The sequence below is a fragment of the Macrotis lagotis genome, chromosome 2 (assembly GCF_037893015.1).
Source record: "Macrotis lagotis isolate mMagLag1 chromosome 2, bilby.v1.9.chrom.fasta, whole genome shotgun sequence".
Classification (NCBI taxonomy): Eukaryota; Metazoa; Chordata; class Mammalia; order Peramelemorphia; family Peramelidae; genus Macrotis; species Macrotis lagotis.
In genome coordinates, this window is record NC_133659.1 from 296,587,517 (window position 1) to 296,611,339 (window position 23,823).

The following is a 23,823-nucleotide window of genomic DNA, read 5'->3' on the forward strand; positions in this document are numbered from 1 at the left end:
GAGTGTTTTTTCTTTTTATTTTGACTTACATTTATCTTGTTTTACTTTATTCATAGCTTTCATTGATTGGGACTCCATATTATTATAATTACTTTTATGGCTTTCATTGATAGAAACTTTTTTCTAGGAAACTCACATTATTCATGACCTTTACTGCTAGAGACTTTTGCTAGGAAAACCACTTCTTGACTTTTACTGCTTAAGCGGTCCTTAAACAGTCTTTAAGGATGCTTAAGATTAGTATGACTTTCCTGAATAGGGAACCCTACAATTAATCACTGTGTGACTGGGAAAATATGATCTGCTGTAGAAAATATCTGTGAAAATACTAGTGATCTCTTCCCTTGTCTTTATCAAGCTTCTTCTTCATGCATTAACTGACATTTTCCCTAATTATCTTTTAAAAGTGAAAGAGAGTTTATGGATCTGTAGGTTCCTACTTCATTTTTTTCTAAGTCATGGCTGATATCCACCTGTTCTACCTCCAGAGGGTGGAAGCATTGTGCCACTTAAGAGACACATGTAACAGTCCAAATGAGAAGTGATGAGTAATTATGGTGATTAGGGAGAAAGGGACAAATGCAGATGTTGTGGAAGTAGTAGTTTGTTTTTCTTCCTTTTTTCCTTCCTTCTTTTCTTTCTTCCTTCCTTCCTTTGGAAGCTGGGAAAATATTGGATAAAGAAAATGTTTTATAGTTACTAATCTGCTTGCTCTGCACTGACCATATAATTTACATTAACACTGACCCCTAGCCATCCTTTTTATCCAAGCTATGAGGTAAAGCCTTTGAACTTTTAGTTAAGTACCTTGCCCCTTTCTGGCAAGGTAAATCCTCACTCCCAGGCAAAAGACAAGCCCTTATTAATAAAACAATGCCTTAGCTTGAAGGGATTAAGTCTTTGAATTACCACCCTTCATTGACATTTCCCTAATTACTTCATCTTTGCTCTCTGAGCTAGCCATTTCCCCCTTTGTCTCCCTAAATCCTCCTTAAAAGCTTGCTTACTCCTCACTTAAACTGCCAGTTTTCCTGCTCTTAGGGAATTATGATTGCCTACTCCATGCCCCTCTTTACTACTTATACCCTGGCTGTTCCCCCTCCTGGGGTGTATGATCTCCCAAACTCTCCTTCCCCTATGTTTTTCCTTACTGCTCAAAATCTCTTGGCTTAGGTCTGGTTGTTCTTCCCTTTAACTTTAATTTGAAACCATGGTTTCCCATCCTTTAGTCTCTCCCTTTAGCTCACAGCACTACTTAAACTTTTTTGTCCCTAAACTTCCTTCTGAATTAGAGTCAGTCTCTTACCTGAGTTCTTTCAATTCAACCCAAAACTTTTGCTGGCCATATTTTCCCTGGCATCATTTCTTCCCTCCCTCCCTCCCATCTATTGATGGAGAGAGGGACAACTGTGTTTTGGTTGGGTGACAAAATCGCCCTCTGTGACTCAGGGAAGTAACAAGGGCTTAGACTTTAATTCACAGGTTGCACAAACAGTTGACAAGTCAATATAAAAATTTCACAAATTAGGTTCTTTGGAGAAGCAGCTGGATAGTGACTTTCACTTGCCCCAGCAGCATGGAGCCAGGACCACATGGATCTAGCCTGGAGAAAGGAAGGGGGAAAGAAACCAGAGCTACCTAGTATTGCACACATTACTTCCTTTGCTAAGTTTGTGACCAAGGTTAAAGTGCAGAAAACAGTGCAGGAAAAGCCACAAGATTTGTTCTCAACACAAAAAGATATTTCTTTGTCCCCCAGAACTCCCTGTTACACTTCTTCCTTTCTTCCCTCCCTGCTTTTTCTTTGTTCTTTCTTTCTTTTCTTTCTTTTCTCCTTCCCTCCCTTCCCCTGCCCTCTCCTCTCTTATTGTTTACCCAGCAGTAGGTCCTAGGTCAAGCCCTCCTTGGTCACTGTTTGGTCTTTATTTGAGGTTTTCTTGGCAGATACTAGAGTGGTTTGCCATTTTCATCTCCCGCTTACTTTACAGATGAGGAAACTGAGGCAAAGAAAGTTAAATAACTTGTCCAAGGTCACTTAGCTATAAGTGTCTGAGATCATATCTGAGCTCAGAGTAAACTTCCTCATTCCAGACCCAGCATGCTATCCTCTTGTGGCACCTAGCTGTTCTTTAGATTCAGGAATTTCTGGGAGAAAAACATGACTGAAACTTAGAATCATAGGATAATAGATTAGAGCTAAAAGCCCCTTTGGGAGCTATTGAGGCCAACCCTCCTATTTTACAAATAAGGCAATGGAGACCCTGAGAGGAAAAGGAACCTATCTAGGCTTACAAACTATTAACTATTAAATAAAAGATTTAAATTCAAGTGCTTCTTCCTGGTTCCAGGTCAACACTTTATCCACCACCATATGTAGGCAGAAAAAAAGGAGAATTTAGAGAGGTACACCCCCTGGATTGGAAATGAGCTTTCATTGCTTGGTCATCAGCTACATGGGTATATCCTTGTTATGTGATATTTTTTTCTTTCCTTCTTTCTTTTTTTAATTGGCCATTAATTATGTCTCATAAGAAGTATTTTGGATAGTGGGCTGACTTTGGAGCCAGTAGAATCTGGTTTCAATTTCTGCTTCATGAGCTACAATTGTGGAGTGAATTTTCATGTTGAGAGTTTGCTACCTGAATGATATAGAGGGAGACACATAAACTGTAACAGGCACTGTGCTTTCATTCTCAGCACCAATGGAAGGGAAGTAATGATTGAATTAAATAGGAAAAGAGAAGATAGACATCTGATAAGGGGTCTGATTCACAAGGTCTGCTTATCTTTCATGTAGAAACTGCAGATTACAAGTGAAAAAAAGCTATTTGACTTGGGGGGGGTGTCTTTTTTCCTAGAACCTGGCTTAGCTTTGATGGCAGAAGACCTTGGTGGACAGAAACAGTTAATTCTCTTTATGATTTCTAAAGGGCAGATAGGTGGTGCCTTGGAGGTTGCTGGGCCTGGAATTAGAAAGATTCATCTTCCTGAGTTCAAATTTGACCTGACATTTATTAGCTATGTGACCCTGAGCAAGTCGCTTTACCCTGTTTGCCTCAGTTTCCTCATCTGTCACCTGTAGAAGGAAGTGGCAAACCAATCTAGTACTTCATGACTGAAATGGCAAACCAATCTAGTACTTCAGGACTGAAATAACTGAACAACCAATAGCCTCTAAGGTTCTTTCAGACCCTATGATCTTGGGACTTATTACAAGAAAGTGACTTTATTTCCCCTTAGAAACAACATCAAGTCTCTTTATTCTAATTTTTATTTTGTTATTGTTTCTAATACTCTAGTGACTTCTTAGAATAAAAATGAGCCAGATATGCATGGGTCACACCAAAAACAATTGTCCTTGCACTTTGTTCAGATTCCAATCCTGATACAGCTACCTGTGTAACCTTAGAGAAGTCATTAGGTTCCCTGTCTATAAAATACAAAATCATCTTTAAAATGACAGAGTTTCCATAAGCAACCTAGGAGTCTTTTTCAGCTTTAAATCTATCATCCTGAGGCCTTAGACAAATATTTAGACCTCATTTTCTTCATCAGTAAAAAGGTGTTAGATGAGGTGACTTCAATGATTCTTTCCAGTTCTAAGTCTTTGTTTCTGTAATCTCTGATCTCAGTGGTTTGCACATTGGTAGTCAGAGGTTGGCTGGTAGATTTAGAATTTTGAGAGAAATATAACTGATTTCCATCAAATACATGTTACCGTCTCACTGACAATATAAACTCTAATCTATCCAACTATATAGACTTCCATTCAATTTCACCTGTTGAATGCTAACTTTTCTGTATTTTCTCCTAAGGTTGCCTCTGCCTCCTGGATCATTTTCGGGACTCTGGAAAAACCAGGAAGCCTTCAAGCATTTGTATTTTGAAAAGTTTCCTGTAAGAACCTTTAAGATAATGGTTCAGATGATTCTGCTCCTTATCAAACTTGTTCATACAGTGAAAAGCCAAGAGCTTGTCCATAAATTCTTAGAGCAGAAGGGAATTTAAAAAGACCATCAGATGACATTCCCTGCTCGACAGGATATGAATTGCTCAAATTTTTATTTAGCCTGAGTTGTCATTGTTAGGGTTGGGGTTTTTTTGGCAAGGCAATGGGGTTAAGTGACTTGCCCAAGGTCACACAGCTAAGCAATTAAGTGTCTGAGGTCATATTTGAACTCAGCTCCTTCTTACTCCAGGGCCGGTGCTCTATCCACTACACCACCTAGCTGCCCCCATTTATCTCAATCTTAACCATTTATGGGGTTAGTGATTCAACTACTTCCCTAATTGACTTGTTTTAGAGTTGAATCATTTTTTTCTTACTTTCTCACAGTGAGGAAGTTCTTTTATGGATCTAACCAATCTTATTTCTCCTTTTAGTAACTCTATAGGGGGGAAAAATTTTACAATTGAATTGACAAAATAAAAAAAAATCATTGCTTCATGACCAGCCTTCATACATGTCAGAGAATAGACATTCCATTGCTAAGACTTTGTTTTAAACAATGCCAGCTTGGTTGATTTGCTATCTGCTGGCATAGAGTTTGGGGATTCTGTCATTAGTCATCAGAATAGATTAAGAGTAGATTAAACTATGTGATACCTTTCAAATATTAACATAGAAAGAGTCTAATTTTAAATCAAGAAGAAATCTGCCAATCAAATGTTGTATGCTCCTCATGATATTGGAACACTACTTTTCTATTAAGAAAAGAAATTGAGTTCATAAACTTTGTAGCTCACTGTGTTAACTCAATGTAGATATAGACAAGAAATTTAATTTATTCCAAGATGTCTAAGGACCAAACAGAATCTGACAAGCATTGGAAATATATATTTATTTTAAATTCACAACACCTAAGAATGGATGCAACCAGTTCTTTTATACTTTACATAGTCCTGAATTTAAAATGTTAATGTATTAACCTACATGGCAGCTAAAATATATTTATTTTGATCTTGTGGGCTCTTGTATTAACAGGGTTATTATGATACCATGGATGCTGGTTATATGGATGAAGATGGCTATTTGTATGTTATGTCTCGAGTTGATGATGTAATCAATGTGGCAGGTCACAGGATTTCTGCAGGTGCTATTGAAGAGGTATTAATGAATGTTGGATATTGAATTCTCTTTTTTTAAAATTGATATTTTATTTTTCCAGATGTTATAAAAGTTTTTCAACATTAATCCATATGCCTATGTATTTTTCTAAGTTACAAAAATTCCTTCTACCCTCCCTTCCCACTCCTTTCCCCTCAGTTGTGAACACTCAGGTTAGAATTGTACATACATATTTTTAATAACCATGTTTACAGATTAGTCATTTTCTACATGAGGAATTAGGATTAAGGGAAAGAAATACATAAGAGAAATTTTTTGAAAAGTGAGTGTAGTGTTCCATCAGATTTTGAAGGACATTTTTTGTTGTTGTTTTGTTTTTCTTCCTCTGGATAGGGATAACATTGTCCATAGGCAATCTAATAGGGTTGTCCTAGCTCTCTGAACTGCTGAGAGGAGCTGCATCCATCAAGGTTGATCATCTCATAATGTATTGTTAATGTGTACATTGTTCTTTTAGTTCTGCTCCCTTCACTCAGCATCAGATCCTGTAATTCATTTCAAGTTTCTCTAGAGTCTGATCATTTATGGTTTCTTATAGAACAATTGCATTCCCTAACATTCATATACCATAATTTGTTCAACCATTTCCCAACTGATGGGCATCCCTTCAATTTCCATTGAATTCTCTTTCTAAAGGTGAGTGAGAATAGGGATAATGCTGTGATTAGACTTGTGATTTCATTAAATAGGGACATATAATCATTAAATGAATGTTGGCACCTTCTCTTCAAATTATAGTCTTCTAGAGTTGCCTACAGCAGGAAGAGGTCTAGTGACTTGTGCAGGGTCACAGAAGGTCTATAAAGACAATATTTATTAGAGGCAGAATTGGAATACAAATCTTTCTGGTTCCAAGACCCATCTGTCTATCAACTCCTTCGTATTCTTCTTCTGAAATAGAAGATAGAATGCATCAAATTATGAATGAAATTTTGTTTGTCAGCACTTTTGTGACAGTTTATTGGTCAAGGTAAGAGGGGATCCTGAATCTGCTAATATTGAGTTCATTTTAATTATTTGTGCATTGGATAACCTAGCTGCAAAATGGAAAAATACTGTTTACTACTCAGAGTTGGTTTTTTTTTATTTTAGGTTTTTTGCAAAGCAATGGGGTTAAGTGACTTGCCCAAGACCACACAGCTAGGTAATTATTAAGTGTCTGAGGTCATATTTGAACTCAGGTACTCCTGACTCCAGGGCTGGTGCTCGATCCACTGGACCACCTAGCTGCCCCTAGAGTTGTTTTGAAGAAAGTATTTTTTACACTTCAAAGTATTATACAGGGTTTTTTTTTTTTTTGGTCCAAGTCTGTGATTACATTCGTGGATGTTGTTCCAAATAAGTCAACTGCCTTTACTCATACAGATGGGCAACTCACATGTAATTTAGTTCCAGGACCTAGTTTTTAGGACCTAGATAATCAAAGAAGGGAGTTTTTGGCTTGGTGAATCTCTGAGGAAAGTGCAAAAATTATTCATGGGCATGGTACAAACTACTTTTAAATGGGAGAAAATATTTAATAGCACAATTAAAACTTCAGTGAGATCAGCAGAAACAGAATTAGTGATTCAGCTAATTTCCTTCCCCAATTAAATGATAGCCACCTTCTGTAAAGTGGGTATTTATCTTCATTTACAACAAGCTAAGGTTTTTCAGCCCTGCTTCTGTACCCTTAGCTGTCTCAGTGTGGCAGCCAATTCTCTCAGGAAGGTATTTCATTAAATATTTTGGTAGACATGACCCATGTGTGTTATTATTATAGTGTCACCATTTAAACTTGGATTTCCCTTTTGTAAAACTTGGAAATTGAAATTCATGCCTCAAGTATTTTTGATCAACTTGTCAAAAAGGGAGCTCTTTCTGCCCAATCTCTTAATTTCTCACCATTTTTAAATATGACTTCCTATTTCTTATATACATTTCTGATAGACATAATTAATTCAAAATATAGCTATTTCATATGCTTATCAATGACCATCATTCAGAATACCAAGAGTTCTACTTTATGGGGGGGGCATGAAAATAATAAAGGCAGCCTAGTACAAGGCATATTCTGTTTGACAGTATTGTATTGTAGCTGACAGTGTATGAATGCGGTAAAATTGAAGTTATAGAAAATGAAGGGGAAAAAATAAGAAAGAATTTGAACTCAAATTTCTCCCAAGCTTGTGATTAGAATCTAACCCAATTACTGATATTTAACAAATGAGTGAATATAATATGTTCATAACTTCCAGGATATCTACTTCACCTTCTCTCCTAAATAAACTAATCCTTTTATTTTATTCTTGAGGTGATCAGGATTAAATGATTTGTCCCCAGGGTCACTCAGCTAGTAAGAGACAGAGGCTGAATTTGACACCTAACTACCCCTAACTAGTTCTTTTGTTGTCCCAGGGATCTGGAGCAACCAGATAATCATAGGAATTTGGAAAGGAATTTGCATGCCCTCTCTGAGATATTGAAATTGCACAGGATTTTATTATAAAATATAACAAGGTAAACAAGTTAAAAAAAATTTCTCTTCCCAAAAGGGTCAACAAACATTTAAGATAGAAATGAATAACAGAGCCTAGGTACACAGAGACATCAAGAAGAGAAAAGCAAAGACAGTCAGAGAGAGAGCTGACTGGGCCAGAGACAGAAGGCCAGTCTCTAGCAGAGACCCAACTCAGGTTTATAGCCTTTCCCCTTACCTGGGCACTGAGGATAAAAGCAGAACTCCCTTCTCCCCTTATGTGACCCAGAATCAGGTAGAGGGTTGAAGACTAAGGAGATCAGGGTACAAATTTAACATTAAACAATGAAATGACAGAGGTCAATTTATAGCTCAAGAGCAAAGACTTAACACTCTTAACAAGATTCCCTGATTTTAACAGAATTGAAAGATTACAGATTTTGTTTCTGCTACATTCATAATTCTCTACATCAATTCCTTGCATCATTTCCCCTGTCAAAATCAATCAGGTCCCAGATTCTTCAGGGCCTTTCAGAAGCTGTGAGAACTTCATTGAGTCAGAATTCAAAGAATGATTGCTATCAGGACTGGCACAACTGACTGACATCCTGCAGAGGCTGGTCTTGAGGATGTTGAGCTGGTAACCTAGGGAAATGAAACCAGAGAGAGAGAGATATTTTAACAGAGATTTAACAGAGATTCAATAATTAGAAAAAGACTAGAAGGTCTATAAAGAACAAGAATTATATTTATCAGAATACTTTTTAGAAAACATGGATTCCAATATAACACAAATGTATTAATGGATGTCATATTAAGTTGTAACCAAGAGCTCCAGAACAGTATCGACAAGTGTACTGAATAAATATTTCAATACTGCACATGTCCAATAAGTAATTTGTAACAAAATTTTCTATTTTAACTTTGGCCATATTAGAATGAACAAAAATTCTAGTTGAAGAATGGATCTCTCCTTTAAAGCAGTTATAAAATTGACCAATAGGCATTATCCTAGGGGCAGAGCCAAGATGGCAGCGTGAAGGCAGGAATTCCAGGAAACTTGTCCCCCCCCAAAAAAAATTCCAAAAGCTGTCAAAAGATGACTCTAGCCAAAATTTAGAGGGGGCAGAAACTACAGAAAGACTGAGTGATACAATTCCCCAGTCCAAGACAACTTAGAAATTCCACAGAAAAGGTCTGTTTTACTGGGACTTGGTGGGGGGGGGGTTGGAAAAAAATTACTGCTAGTGCTGCCACAGTGAAGCCAGCCTGAGTGCTTAGATCAGGTCCATGGCAGAGGGGGTGGGTTCCAGATCTCCTGGCCAAGGGATCACCAGGAACAGCTGGAAGGAGTAGTGAGAGAACTCTGCTGCACCAGAATGGACACTGGCCTCAGAGTAACCCTGCGGTGAGAACTTTAGCTGGAATGGGGAAGCCAGCCTTCCCCTCCAGAGCACAGCCTACAGATAGTAAGGGGAGCCTGAAGAGGTCTCTCTGCTTTCCCTGGGGCAGGACCCAGCTGTTTGCCCACACTCAGATCCAAGTTGCAGTTTGGGCTTCCAAACCACCATAACTGAGCAGGGACCCTCCTCACAGCTCCAGGGCAGGGGGAAGCTCTGTGGTCATACACATACCAAAACATAGGCAAGAGAGCGGTCAAAGCCTCTCATAAAACCTTGGAGCAATTAAAGTCCCTGTGGGTTGTCCCCCCAAAACCCCCAAAGCCTTGAAAGTGCAATAAATCAGTCATAGGCTGAGGAAATGAAAAAACAAAAGAAAAAGAAGAATCTGACCATAGAAAATTACTTTGGTCCTATGTAAGATTCAGAAGATGACAAAAATCAATGCTTCTGTGCCCAAAACCTCTAAGAGCAATAGAAAATGGGCTCAGGCTATGGATGAGCTCAAAAAAGAATTTGAAAAAGCAATTAAGGGAGGTAGAAGAAAAACTGGAAAGAGAAATGAGAGCAACACAGATAAACCATGAAAATCAAATCAGCAGCTTGGTGAAAGAAATACAAAAAATATTGAAGAAAATAATATGTAAAAACCAGTTTAGACCAAATGGAAAAAGAAACACAAAAGACAAATGAGGAGAAGAATGCCTTAAAAAAGCAGAATTGGCCAGCTGGAAAAGGAGATAAAAATGTTCTCTGAAGAAAATAGCTTCTTCAAATGCAGAATGGAACTAAAGGAAGCTGATGATTGTGAGAAATCAGGAAGAAATAAAAGTATTCCCAAAAAAAGCCCCAAATTAGGAGAAAATGTGAAATATCACATCAGAAAAACAACAACCTTAAAAACAGATCCAGAAGAGATAATTCAAAAATTATTGGGTTACCTGAAATTCATGACCAGGAAAAGAGCCTATACTTCATTTATTAAGAAATAATACAGCAAAATTGCCTGAGATCCTAGAAGCAGAGGGTAAAATAGCGATCGAGGGAATTCATCGATCACCTCCTGAAAGGGATCCCCAAAGAAAAACTTCCAGGAATATTATATCCAAATTCCAAAACTCCCAAGTCAAAAAGAAAATACTAAAAGCTGCCAGAAACAAACAACTCAACTACCCTGGCTCTATAGTCAGGATTAGACAGGATCTGACAGCATCTACATTAAAGGGCTCATAGGGCTTGGAATGAGATATTCTGGAAGGCAAAAGATCTTGGTTTACAACTGACAATCAACTACCCAGCAAAACTGAACATCCTCTTTCAGGGGAAAAAAATGGATTTTTATGAAACAGGGGACTTTCAAACTTTCCTATTGAAACAACCAGAGCTGAACAGAAAGTTTGATCTCCAAATATAGGACTCTGGTGAACCATAGAGGGGGTAGACGAGAAGGACTAATTATCAGGAACTTAATTATGCTGAACTATTTGTAATCCTACATGGGAAGAAGATACAGATAACTCATATGAAGTTTCCTATTTATAAGTGCAGTTAGAAGAAGCATATGTAGACAAAGCATATGAAGGAGCTGAATATAATGGTATAATACAGTATAAAGATGGAATCTTTATATAATGGTATAATACAGTATAAAGATGGTTGATAAAGCAAAGTACTGGGATGAAGAGAAAGAAGAGGAAGAAGGGGCTAAGGTATTTCACATAAGAGTCAAGAGGAAGCTTTTACAATGGAGTGGAACAGGAGAAGGCAAGGGAATGAGTGAGCCTTCATTCTCATCAGAAATGGCTCAGAGAGGAAATAGCATGCACACTTAATAGGGTATAGAAATCTATATTACTCTAGAGAAAAAATGAGGGGAAAGGAATGGGATCAGGGGGATGGGGAATAGGTGATAGAAGAGAAGGAAAATTGTGGGAGTGGGTACTCAGATACAACACACTTTTGGACAGGGATAGGATAAAAGAAGAGAGAAGTAAATAAATGAGAGTGGGGAGGAATAACATGAAGGGAAATACAGTTAGTAATAGCAATTGTAGGAAAAATATCGAAGTAACTTCTTTGATGGCTGTGATGGGGAAGGTAACTCATCCCAGAGACAGAACCATTGGAATCTGAACACAGACTGACGTATATATTTTTTCTCTGTCATTTTTTTTTTTGGGGGGGGGGGATAGGGTTTGTGTTTACTTTCACAAGATTATTCTAATAATGTAAAATAAATAAACCAAAAAAAATTAAGAAAAAAATAGGCATTATCCTGGTATAAGCAGTCATGCTGATTGTTTTTTTTCTTTAAAGGACCTTGTGATAAAAAAAAAAATTACATCCTATTTTAAAAAGGCCAAGACAAAATACTTGCCAGTTATTTAGGTTTTAGAATATAGAGTTCCAATGGTTCACTCTCATAACTTAATTGTGGTGCACTTGCCTTGATTATGACAATTTGCTAGAGCAGAGAGGGACACAAAATCATATTTTGATATAATGGTATACTATAGTATAAAGATGGAATCAGTGGGTGATAAAGGAAAATACTGGGAGGAAGAGGGACACACATTCATGTTCCCTTATGTTTTAGATGTCCTTTACTGACAGAGGTTACAATCTTTTTTCCAATGAGCCAGGTTTCAGGTCTGCCAGTTTAGTAATTCCTTTAAAAGAATCCTATCATAGCTGTTGCTGAGATCATTCTCTCAAAGGCTATTCCATCTGCAGTACTTAAAATTAAACCTCATAGGTTTTAATGGCTTCTTCACTGGCATGTTGTTGTCTTTCTATTTTAATATACCTGATTTCACACAGATCAATTATTAATATATTGTAATATAGCAATTACCTATAACCAGAACTTCAGGTGACTTGAGCACTAAGGGAGAATCAAGAGTATGCCAGGCTATAATTTCGTATAAGAAATCCAGGAAAAAATTATAATTCAATCGTTGCTCATGAACCTAAGGACAATTCTGTAAATGAAATACAATAATTAGAATTTGACACATAAAAATACAATAATCCTAATTCACAGTTGGAACTGAATATTTTTTTATAAAAGCAACTTTTTGCAATGAACCTATTTAGTTATTAGCTATCTTTAAAATAAGTAAACTCCTTTGGCTAGGGGATTACCACAGAGAAATATCAAATTATCTCTATTATGTTATCTTCTTCATGTTACATAGATGCTTTCCCCTCAAAGCAAAACTATATATCCAAAATAGTTCAAATTTAGATATATTGCTAGAAACTTCTACAAAGACAACTTCACATTAACCCTGTTTAACTACTAGCCATATTCAAAGCACAAATTAATGCTTTCAGAATTCTTTAAAACCTTAAGGACATCTTAGGTGACTTTGAATTTCCAATATATGTTATTAATTCCAATGTAATAAACTAATAGCAAGAATAACCAGGTATTCAAGTCAATTAACACATGTAATTAAATTTTACAAAATAATATTTCTATTATTATATATTATTAAGTAATATTTGGAATCCTAATGGTGATCTTGGTTTTGATATTTCCCTTTCATTATTCTTACAAAATAATCAGATATTAATTTCAGGAAAACAGCATATATGTCCATAAGAGATAGCCAAATAATTATAAATCTATAAAAGCATTTCACATAGCTGATAAAGATTTTTCCACATCTTACTTACAGAGCCCCAAACACACATCAGCAGAAAAGATCTCACAATCAGGACTTACTTTCCAATTTCCTGTTTCCCTGTTTGCAATTTACATGAAGGAAGAAATCTGCAATTTTGACTTCTTTTAAAATTAAAAATATAATTACTAATTTACATTAAACATAACATTCTGATGCTAACATTTTATTCCCTTAGAACAAAACCAAACAATGAAAAAAGAAAATGAGAATTCCCAAGGATTCAATCTTATGATGATTTTTTTCAAAATCCCAATTAACTCTTATTCATGCCATGGATACTGGGCAATGTTACAAGGTTTTAAATTGATATGTGTTAACCATAATTTTCTTAGGCTACAAATGGGATTACAAGGTGAGTTTACAAATGAGGTTTTATCCTCTAGGATCTTTCCAGTACAATAACCCATGAGTGAGTGGCATACTTACAAATGCCGACCTTGATATAAAATTTGGGGGCATTTTATACGGAAAGAACAAAGAATAATAAAAACTGACTTATATAACCATTTGGACCACATAGATGACATGGTTTTACAATATAATTCTCTCCAAACTTATAATATTTGTCTTCTTAGTAACACTTATAAACCCCCAAATTAGTTAAGAGCTTCCAAATACTTGAAATTAAGAGATTAAATTACTCTTCAATTTAGCATTTTTCATTTTTAACCACAAGGTGGGGAACCTTTCCTATCAAAGCCTTCTAGCCCCTCTTTTTAAAGCCACTTGAGGTTTGAGCATGAATCTTAGACCAAAAGAAATTATATTTCCTGAACTTGAAGCCAGACAATAGTAACTAACTGACTTATGCCAGGCACTTTACAATCACAAAGAAATGAAACAATAAGTCTCCCAGTTCAAATTATAAATAACTACATTTTTGTAAACCCTAGAGAATACTTAAAGTCTCAATTAACATAGGCTGAATAAGGTCGTTTCACAGGTATTTTGCAAAACTTATAACTTATACTTAATTTTTTTTTATTTATTTAAGGCAATGGGGTTAAGTGACTTGCCCAAGGTCACATAGCCAGATTAAGCGTCTGAGGCCAGACTTGAACTCAGGTCATCCTGTTTCCAGGACCAGTGCTCTATCCTCTGGGCCACCTAGATGCTCTTGTAACTTATGCTTTCAAATGTAAAACATAGATGGAGTTCAATGAATAATCAGGAACTATTTCAGATCTGAATCACACACATACACACACACACACACACACACACACACACACACACACACATACACACACACAATCAATTTTTGAATCTTATCAATTAAGACCAGTCAAAAAAAATTTTTAGAATCAATTAGAACTTCTCAAGGTTCATATATACATTAAGTTTTTAAAATAGCCAATGCTATAATTAAAATTCCTTAATATAGTTGAATGCATTCTTAAAGTTCAAATCCAATTGTACCATTACAGAGATATTAGTTATTAGCATAGGCTTAATTACAAAATGAAATCTGAATTTTCTAGTCCCAGAAAAAGTTAATCTTCCCCTTTTTAATTTTCTTTCCTTTTCTTTTTTTCCATAACTAATTGTCCATGAGGTATGTCAACCAATCTGCCCACTTCCCCTTCCCCACCCTCATGGGTGGGGCCTCCTAGGCTGAACTAATTCCTGTAGTGAGTAGGGAATTGTTAACTATGTGTTAAATCTAAGAAAAAGGCCATTCATCTGAACCCCTTCTCCCCAACCTAGGAAGAAGGAATGGGGGATTTCCTACTTCTAAGCTATGGGAGCAGACCAATTTTTTTGGGGGGCAGAGATTTTACCCATCTATAGTGCAGATTTGCAATCCAACTGGGACATTGGTCAAGCTTCTGAAGCGTAAAAAGGGTCAGAACTCTCCCTCCATCCCCAGCCCTCCTGAGAAGAAGAGAGTGTTTTACTCTATTTTTGAGAGACAGAGACAGAGGGAGACAGAAACACACACACACACACACACACAGAGAGAGAGAGAGAGAGAGAGAGAGAGAGAGAGAGAGAGAGAGAGTCAGTCAGAGAGAGAGGAGAAATGGACAGACGGAGAGAGAAGCACAGGTTGAGTCATAGGTGTTCTCCAAGAGTGAGGGAAACTATGAACCAAGCCAACCAGATCTATAAAGGCCTCCCTAGCCTACTGTGCCAAGTTGCCAGCCTCCCGGTGGGGGGGGGGGGGGCAAGGACAATGATTGGAATTTTAACTGGATAGAACCTATTACAAAGAGACCCCTCATGGTCCAAGAAAGAGCTGCAGCAATCCCTTCAAAAGTAGAGGTGCCTAGTCTCAGCAGGCCCCTCATGGGCCATGCCCAACACACACACACACACACACACACACACACACACACAAACACACCACAAAACACCAAAACACAGTCTTCCCAATGTATGGCACACCAGACACAGCACCTCCCTTGCCATCCCAGGAATGAAAGGATGGCAAATAAAGTAACAAAGTTTTAGCTAAATCCAATCTGGTCTGATCAGCAAAAAAATAGCCTAGTTCAGAGTTTTTCCTCACCTCATAGATGTCCAAGCAGATCCTGAGAGAGATTCAGGGGGTTCAGTGTTTCCAGTGAAGAATCATTACTTGACTCAGGAGCCCAGGTGTTTTGCTAAAGCCAAAAAAAGCTTGAACACAGTTAACTTCTGTAATTCTCCCTGTCTTTCTGCAAAGTTTGTCTAATTCCATGATAACTTCATGTTTAAGAGGGCCATGGATTGGCCATTTTTCACCTCCTTTCAGATTATAGCTAGGTCAATTCTGTGTGCAGAGCTTAATAAGATACTTTTTTTCAAAACCTACAAGTCTAACTCTTTCCAATGAGATAGCACACAAACTGAGGAGAAAGTCTTTAGTATTGAGTAAGTTTTCCGCATGTTTTAATTCTAACAATTCCTTCCTAGACTTCTAGATTAAAAAAAAAAATAGCACATTGGTTGGACCTAAAGCCAAAAATCCTTCTATGCATATATTCAGGACCTCTCCAATATAGGAGTCACAAATTACAATGGGCTCAAAAACCCACGAACACCACAATTCTTTCACCAAGAATGCTGAGGGAACTAACATGAACCCCACTTTTGGTAGACACCTCTGTTAGACCCCAAAACACACATTTTCACAATCTCAGCCTTCTGCCACATTAACCCCAAGAGCAAGAAGAAGAATGACTAAAAAGGTCCAATTTACTTTTCCTACCTTTCTAGAAATCTTGGGTCTGGAAAAGAGTGCTTCTCACCTCTCCAAGCTTGAACAGGTTCCAGGGTCAAGACAGAAAATGTACCTTTTTGGTGGTCAACAGAATGTTGCCAATGCGATCTGGGGTAACCAGATAATCATAGGAATTTGGGAGCTGCTGAAAAGCAAAGGAATTTGCTTACTCTCTCTGGGATATTGAAACTGCTCAGGATTTGATTATAAAATATAATAAGGTAAACAGGTTAAAAAAACATTTCCTCTGGAAAGGGTCAACAATTAGATAGAAATGAATTACACAGACTAAGCACACAGAGACAATGAGAGAGATAAGGAAAGACAATCAGATAGAGTGGACAGAGCACCCACCATGGAGTCAAATTCAGCTTCAGACACTAAATAATTGCCTATCTGAATGACCTGGGGGAAGTTACTTAAGCCCATTGCCTTAAATAAATAAAATAAAATAAATACTTAAAAGAGAGAGAGCTGGCTAGCCTCCAACAGAGGTCCAACTCTGTTTTCATAACCTTGTCCTTTATCTGGGCAATGAGGGCAAAAGGCCCCTTCTGTGACCTGGAATTAGGTAGAGGGTTGAAGACTGAGATCAGGATACAAATTTTACTTTAAACAGTGAAACACTAAGGGTCAATTTACATTTCAAGAGCAAAGATGGTTCCACACCCTTAAGGAGATTCCCTGATTCTAACAGCATTAAAAGATTTCAGATTTTGTTTCTGCTACATTCATAATTCCCGACATCATTTCCCTTCATCACTTTTATTTGTCATTGAATACTGGAGCAATGTCGTAAAACTTTTGCATCTAATGTAAAGCTTCCATTGAAATGATCTTCAAATGGTATCCCAACAGAGCACAACCAATGATTCTCCCCCCAACCTAGGTCTTGAATAGAGGTTCATTGATCTTGGAACCTGTCATCAGTTCATTAGCCCAGATAGGATCAGACAGACTCATCACCAGCTCAGTCACAGGGTGATGATTTTTAAAAATAAATTTTATTGATGCCTTTTTTGAGCATGTGTGTAATGTCAAAATAATGATTTCAGCCTTTCCCTCTTGGGGTAAGGCAAAGCAATTAGATAAAAGTATCTCATTTAGTGACTGCATCTGGGATTTTATATAACATTCTGCCTTGTCAATTGAGTTTACATATATGATGCGATTTGCAAACTTTAAAATGCTAGCTATGTAGTTAAATTGGCTGTGGTAGTTGTAGTAGCAATCCATCTCAAGGGTAGTCATAATACTGGTACCTTGCTCCACCACAGGACATGTAAAGAATAAGGTAGGCATCATTAACTATCTTCCAGGATCTTCAGTAGCTTTTCAATGACTCAGAATTCAACTTACTTTTCTTAGGGGAAAAAAAACCACATTCTTTTGTTTCTTTTTAATATCTAAATTTCTTTCTATATCTTTCCCCTTCCCACCTCTCAAGAATTATCTCATATAACAATTTTTTCTAAAGAAATTTTTCTAAATAAATAGAAAGGGGGGAGCAGTAAAACCAAACAAAACATTAGAAATAAAAATCTGAAAATATTCAATTTTCCGCATTCCTTTAGTGACCTTGTCATTAACATGGTTCTAGGCATCATGCCTGTTGCTCCCAAAGCTAACATTTCTGTAATGCCATGCAGTTTGTAAAACCTATGTGTTTTGATTTGTTTTCTGGATAGGGGAAACACTTAGATACATAATTTCTCCCAGGGTCATACTTGCTGACTGACTATTCTGTAGTTTCCTCATCTGTAAAATGGGGATAACCAATATCATGTACCTCTCAAGGTTGTTGTGAAGATCCAGTGAAATTATAATGGCCAATAGTAAGTGCTAAATATTATTACCTCTTCTTTATAGATTCATGCTAATGGAGCATGAGCTCAAGCTGATGATAGGATTACAAAGCTAGACATGGAAAGAAACTGAGGTCTAGATGGACAATACGCTTCTTTTTCAGAAGAGGAAATAGGACCAAAGGGGTTAAACGACTTGTACAAAGTCACAGAGCTAGTCATTGTTAAGGGAAGCTCAGATTGCAGGACATGACTGCCAGGGTCAGCCTTCTTTCATAAGTTGCACATCATTCAAATAAAGCAGGTAGAAGGTGCAGTGAATGGGATACTAGCCCTTGAAGTCAGGAGGATCTGACTTCAAATCTGGTCCCATACTTACTGTGAGGGTTAGGGTTAGGGTTAGGGTTAGGCTTAGGCTTAGGCTTAGGCTTAGGCTTAGGGTCACCTTACATCCAGCACCAGCTCCAATCTGGAGAAGAAAATGAAATTGGTGACTTAGCACAGTAGCCCCCTCTCACATGTATGTCATGGCATCATCTCCCTAATGTTATGATCTCTACCAAAACAAATAACAAACACCATCATCATTGATCTGAAAGATTTAAGGAACAAGTGTGCTGAGGGATCCTATGCCTATCATTCAAAAAATTTCCAAGAGGTTCTCCAGCAGTTGGTCAATGAATGATGAATTTTGAAGGTCATAGAAATTTAAGGGTTACTATCCAAGTTGAAAAGGAATTGCTATCTTTGTGGATACGGGGACGGTCCATGAAATTATGGATCCTTGAAATTTCAAAGCATACACCTTTACTAAATTTAGGAGAAAATGGACCAAACGCTTCTCACAAAGGACTTTTATTGATTTTCCTAAAGAACCACAGGAAACATTCAGTTTTCAGATCAACCACTGAGTGAAATTGGTTGCTTTTCTATTTGTAAGTCAAGACAGAGAGAGAGGCACATGAAACCTGAATTGACTCTTGAGAACTTAAGAGGCTGGAGTTAGGGAGTCCTTGGTTCAAAACTCAACTCAGAACCTATGAAAGTCACTTGACCTTTCTTAGCTCCATTTATTCACCCTGTATAATAGGGATAACAGTGCCAAAGCCAGTGTCAAATGAGATATACATTTATATGCAGTGTTGTGAAATCTTAAAGGGCTATAGAAATACTCTGGGAAGCCTAGGCATTTGCGCCAAGCTTTTCAGTGATCTGTTCAAGGCCATTGGAGAAAAGATCTTTTATCTTTAGTACAAAGGTCATTCCTTTGTTCAAAATAGCTGGTAGATAAAAAGATGTGGAATCAGGAGGACTTGGAATCAACTTTCTCCTTAAACTTTATCAGTGGTGTGAACTGAGCAAGTCACTTACTCTGCCTCAGTCTGTTTTCCTCATTTGTAAAATGAGCGAGATAGATCTTTGAAGGTCCTTTTCCATTTCTAAGTCTAAGACTCTTTGTCTTATGATCCATTGTCTCCTTTTTTCAAAGAGGAAAAAATAGGTTCCTTTGATTTTCTCTCTCTCTCTCTCTCTCTGGAAAGTTTGATAGGTATCCATAGAAACTTGGATATTTGGTGTGAAAATACTGTTCTTAAGGCCTATAGCAGTGTTCAAAAGCAATTCATCTTAGGGTGGCTAGGTGGCACAGTGGATAGAGCACAAGCCCTGGAGTCAGGAATCCCTGAGTTCAAATCCAGCCTCAGACACTTAATAATTACCTAGCCATGTGGCCTTGGGCAAGCCACTCAACCCCATTGCCTTGCCAAAAAAACCCCAAAACAATCCATCTCTTTTACAGTTATTTTTGACCAAATCACCACTGTTTGTTTCCAATTTAGTCCTTTTTTCACTTGTTGTACAGGAGAGATGACTTCCCCAGAATGATTGTGTGCCCAGTGAATATACCTTGAAAATTTGATTACTATGGTTTTAAATAATTTTACATTTGCTCAATATTATTTTGCATACTATCAATATTAATGAAGATTTGAATTTTTCTCACTTTTTTCAGAATGCTTTATACATATTCAAGTTTTATTTTTAATCTCTATTTTCCTCACCCCCTCACTCTTACTTTATTACAATTAGACTCCCCAGTTGTGTCTATTTTAAATTAATTTATCAGAGATTATTAAAAAGATAAATGAGGGCAGCTAGGTGATGCAGTGGATAGAGCACCGGCCCTGGCGTCAGGAATACCAGAGTTCAAATCCCGTTTCAGACACTTAATAATTACCCAGCTGTGTGTCCTTGGGCAAGCCACTTAACCCTGTTTGCCTTGCAAAAATCTAAAACAAACAAAAAAAAAGAGAAATGAAAAATCCCACTGTCCCTCTTATCTCAATTAAAATTCACAGTACACAATGTCACCAATAATATTTAAGGAACATGTGTTTAATTGTCTCATGAAGTGGTAGTATCTATCCATCTTCATGGATCTAAGATTTTTCCCAATATGAATGAGGCTACTTAAGCCAGATCTCAGGCAACACAATTGTCCTTGAATCACAACTTCCTCCTGCCTGAGTGTGCTTTGTAGATAGGAAACATTCATTAAATATCTGTTGAATCCATAAATGGAAATTTCTGATCCTTGCTTTGTACACCCAGCCCCTGAATTGACATTGGACTCCTCATCTCAGAAGTCAAATTATTTGTTGCCTTCTTCTTGAAATAGTTGAATAACACATATTTTGGTGCCTTCTCAAACTCTCTCACTACAAAAACATCATTTTTAGTCTTTTTCCAAATATTGTGTTTTTTTTTTTTAGTAATGATAGAGGTTTTCTTGAATTTGCTTTTATTGAAGCTTTCAGCCTTAGGTTCTTGTGACACAGAGACAGAGGGAAATTTTCTATGGAAGATTAAAGTCCTTAAATAATCATACGGATCTCTGATAGCATCAGAGTAGATAAGGCTCCCAGTGTCACCAATTACAACCCATCTCTGCCTGCCCTATGTGTTTTGTCTGGAGGAAGACCATGGCATCAAGGAGGCGATGGCATGACAAGCACTTGAATTGGATTTGAGTGAAGGGGAGCTGCTAAGTCACCAGCCTCACTTTCTGCTCTAGAGTCATCTGGGTCCAGTGGCCAGATATGGACCAGGATGACTGGAGATGGCCCTGGATGAGAGGCAATTAGGGTTAAGTGATTTGCCCAAAGTCACACAGCTAATGTCAGTGGCTGGATTTGATCTCCAATCTTTCTGATTCTGAGACCAGTGCTCTATCCACTGTACCATCTAGCTGCCTCTGCCTGCCCAACCCAGTGTTGTCTATTGTCTTCCCATAAGTTGGTCAGGTCAGGTCCACCAATAATGTATTAGAAATCTTCCATCTCACCATTTCCTGGTCATTTATAATTTGAGTCACTTATAGTATGGGCTCTTCCCCAGAATTGCCACTTTCCAACTCTGACTCTCATACGTACCCTTTACCCATAAATATGTAAATTCCTTCTGGGGAAGGACTGTGTTACTTGCTTGTATTTATTTCTCCACCCTTTTGTTCAGTAAATACAGAGAGTTTAAATTCATTTGTTCATTTATCCTTTATGTTTACTGGATATCAATAGAACATAAGAGATGACCAAAACATATTTCTCAGTCTCATTATTTACCAATCTATTTTCCTTTTTGATTATACTTTTCTGTGATGAAATCCCTATTTCACATCTTGGTGAGTTATTGCTTATAATGTGTTACAGTCAGCTCATGTCTACCATGTACTACTACAATGCCCTCTGGGTAATAATTATTTTTAATTTTCTGTAGACTTTAGTATTCCATGAGTCACAACCATGTAGAAACTCTAAAAAATTATTGATATTAGAAATATTGGGCTTTGTTTCAAGAAAAGTTCCACAGAAAGTTTCTAGGAACATTTACTGCTCTTAGGATGGTTTCATTGAATTTCAGCATCTCTCTCTCTCTCTCTCTCTCTCTCTCTCTCTCTCTCTCATACCATACATTCTTTGATCATAACATAGCCCAAACCTACAAAATATTAAATGACATTGGAAGAAGAGTCTTAACAAGAAATTCTCTAGTCCAACCCCCTCCCTGATGTAGAAATGCCATTCATGTTGTCCCCAATTAATAATAATCTTGCTTGTTCTGAAAAGTTCCAGTGGTGGAAAACCCAATGCTTCATGAAACCAATTCCATCCACTTGTGCTATTTCTGCCCTCAGGTAACACAGAATAAATCTAATTCTTCATCTATGTGAAAGGCCTTTAAATATTTAAAGATAGCCCTCCTTTAGTCTTTTCTTTTTCAGGGCAAAATGTTCTTTTTTCCTTTTAACAAGTCTTCTTGAGAAAAGCCTTTTATCTCCTTTGCCTCCTCTGACATGTTTCAGTTTGTTAAGATTTTACCTGATATATGATGCTTATAACTAACTGTGTCTGATTGAAATAGAAAATAATTGAATTATCAATTTCCTTTCTTTCTGGACTTTGTACTTGGGTTCTAACAACGACCTAAAGTTATATGAGATTTTCTTTTACAAAGAAAATTATATTATGCTATAATCTTTCAATCAACAAATTCAACTTGCTATTTGCTATGAATCTACTATGGACAAGGCCCGATTTTCAATTGAAACAAAACCTCAGTCTTTTTATATGAATTATTTTCTAGTTAACTTCATCTCCCGGGCACATATTTATACACTAGCTTTTCCTAACTTTATAGATTTCACATTTACCCCTTGTTAAAATTCACTTCCCATATCGTCTGAGAGATGAAATTGTCAATTGTACAAATAAAATATTTATCAGATACCTTGCTTTTAGAACAAAAAAGATTTCCACCAGGTAATCAAGTTGTGAAGGTTCCCATTATGACTATATCTTGTCTTAGTGTTAGCTTTTGATCTGTTATCCTCATTCATTTTCTCCACTTGGCTAAGGGATCTGGTACACGTTTCTAAAAAAGACGCATTCTCTTTCTCTTTCCTCTTATCCTTACCTAAATGTTTCCACTATAAATAACTCTTGAGATTCAGTAATGCCACCCAGCTCTATCTCTTTTCCCTAATGCTATGCAGTTATTTCCTCTCAACTATATTTCTTTGAAAAGAGATCTATATTTCCAATATAACATCTTACTCTGTGTACCATATAACAGTGATCTTTTGGTTGTATTTACTTCCCTATTTGAAATTAATTTATTACCCATACAAAATGCATTGATATATGTGTGTGTGTGTATGAGTGTGTGTATACACACACACACATACATACACACATGATTGTAATGTATATCTGAATTCCCATTCCTTCTTTGATACTTACTATTTGTATGAACTTGAACGAATTGCCTTACATCCCTAGACTTAGTTTCCTCATCTGTAAAGTGAGTGGGAAAGACTAGATAGTGTCTTTGTCTAGGACCTGTGGTAGAGTAGTTTTTTTTTAAATTTTCTTTCTTTTGTTTTGGGTTGCATTCTGGTTGCTTGGTTGGGCAATTCTTTGAGTTACCAGACAGCAACCTTTAGAGCTTTTTCATTTTGAAACTTCATGTCTTCCGTTAGATCCAACTAATAATCCTTAAGACATTCTGTTGGATGATGGAAATGAAGGCAAAAGTGAAACATTCCAGGTCTTTCAAGAAGTTTATGTTCCATAGGGAGAAATGTCTTGTCCATATAAAGAAACACATACTTAGCAAATAAAAGGGGATTTTGGTGGTGGAAGTGGGATGGGGAGAGGAGAGAGTCCAGGTTTTTTTTCCTCTACAACCTTATTTTATATTCAAACCCCTTTAAAAAAAATCATCAAATCTTTAGGCAATCATGTTTTCCTTCATTTTTTACTAAGAGCATAACATTCTTGCACAGTGAGCCATGATTCAGAAAAAAATATTATTTTCTTCAGCATGATATGTCACTAGGTATCCATTTTCCATATCCTTCTTTCTCTTCTGAAATCTTAACTTTCAATTGGAAAAAACAGGCAAAAATCTCCTGTGTCCTTAGATACTTTTTTTTAGATCTTTTCCAACAGTATCATTCTCCTCTCCTTGAATCACCAGGAATGAATATTGCTTTACTAGTTTTGATAAATCTCAACCAACCTTCTCTCCCATTCAATATACATGTGACAGGAAAACACTATACCTTCTGACTGTCCC

At 37.0% G+C, this 23,823-nt stretch overlaps 1 protein-coding gene across 5 annotated transcripts in view; it reads left to right on the forward strand.

The window, feature by feature from the left end:
• ACSS3 (acyl-CoA synthetase short chain family member 3) overlaps window positions 1–23,823 on the forward strand; it is a 276,057-nt gene that overhangs the window by 234,961 nt on the left and 17,273 nt on the right. For all 5 annotated transcript variants that reach the window (XM_074226517.1, XM_074226518.1, XM_074226521.1 and 2 more), the window contains 2 exons: window positions 3,816–3,897; window positions 4,985–5,107. In XM_074226517.1, coding sequence (XP_074082618.1) covers window positions 3,816–3,897; window positions 4,985–5,107 — 205 coding nt within the window. The remainder of the gene's footprint in view (window positions 1–3,815; window positions 3,898–4,984; window positions 5,108–23,823) is intronic.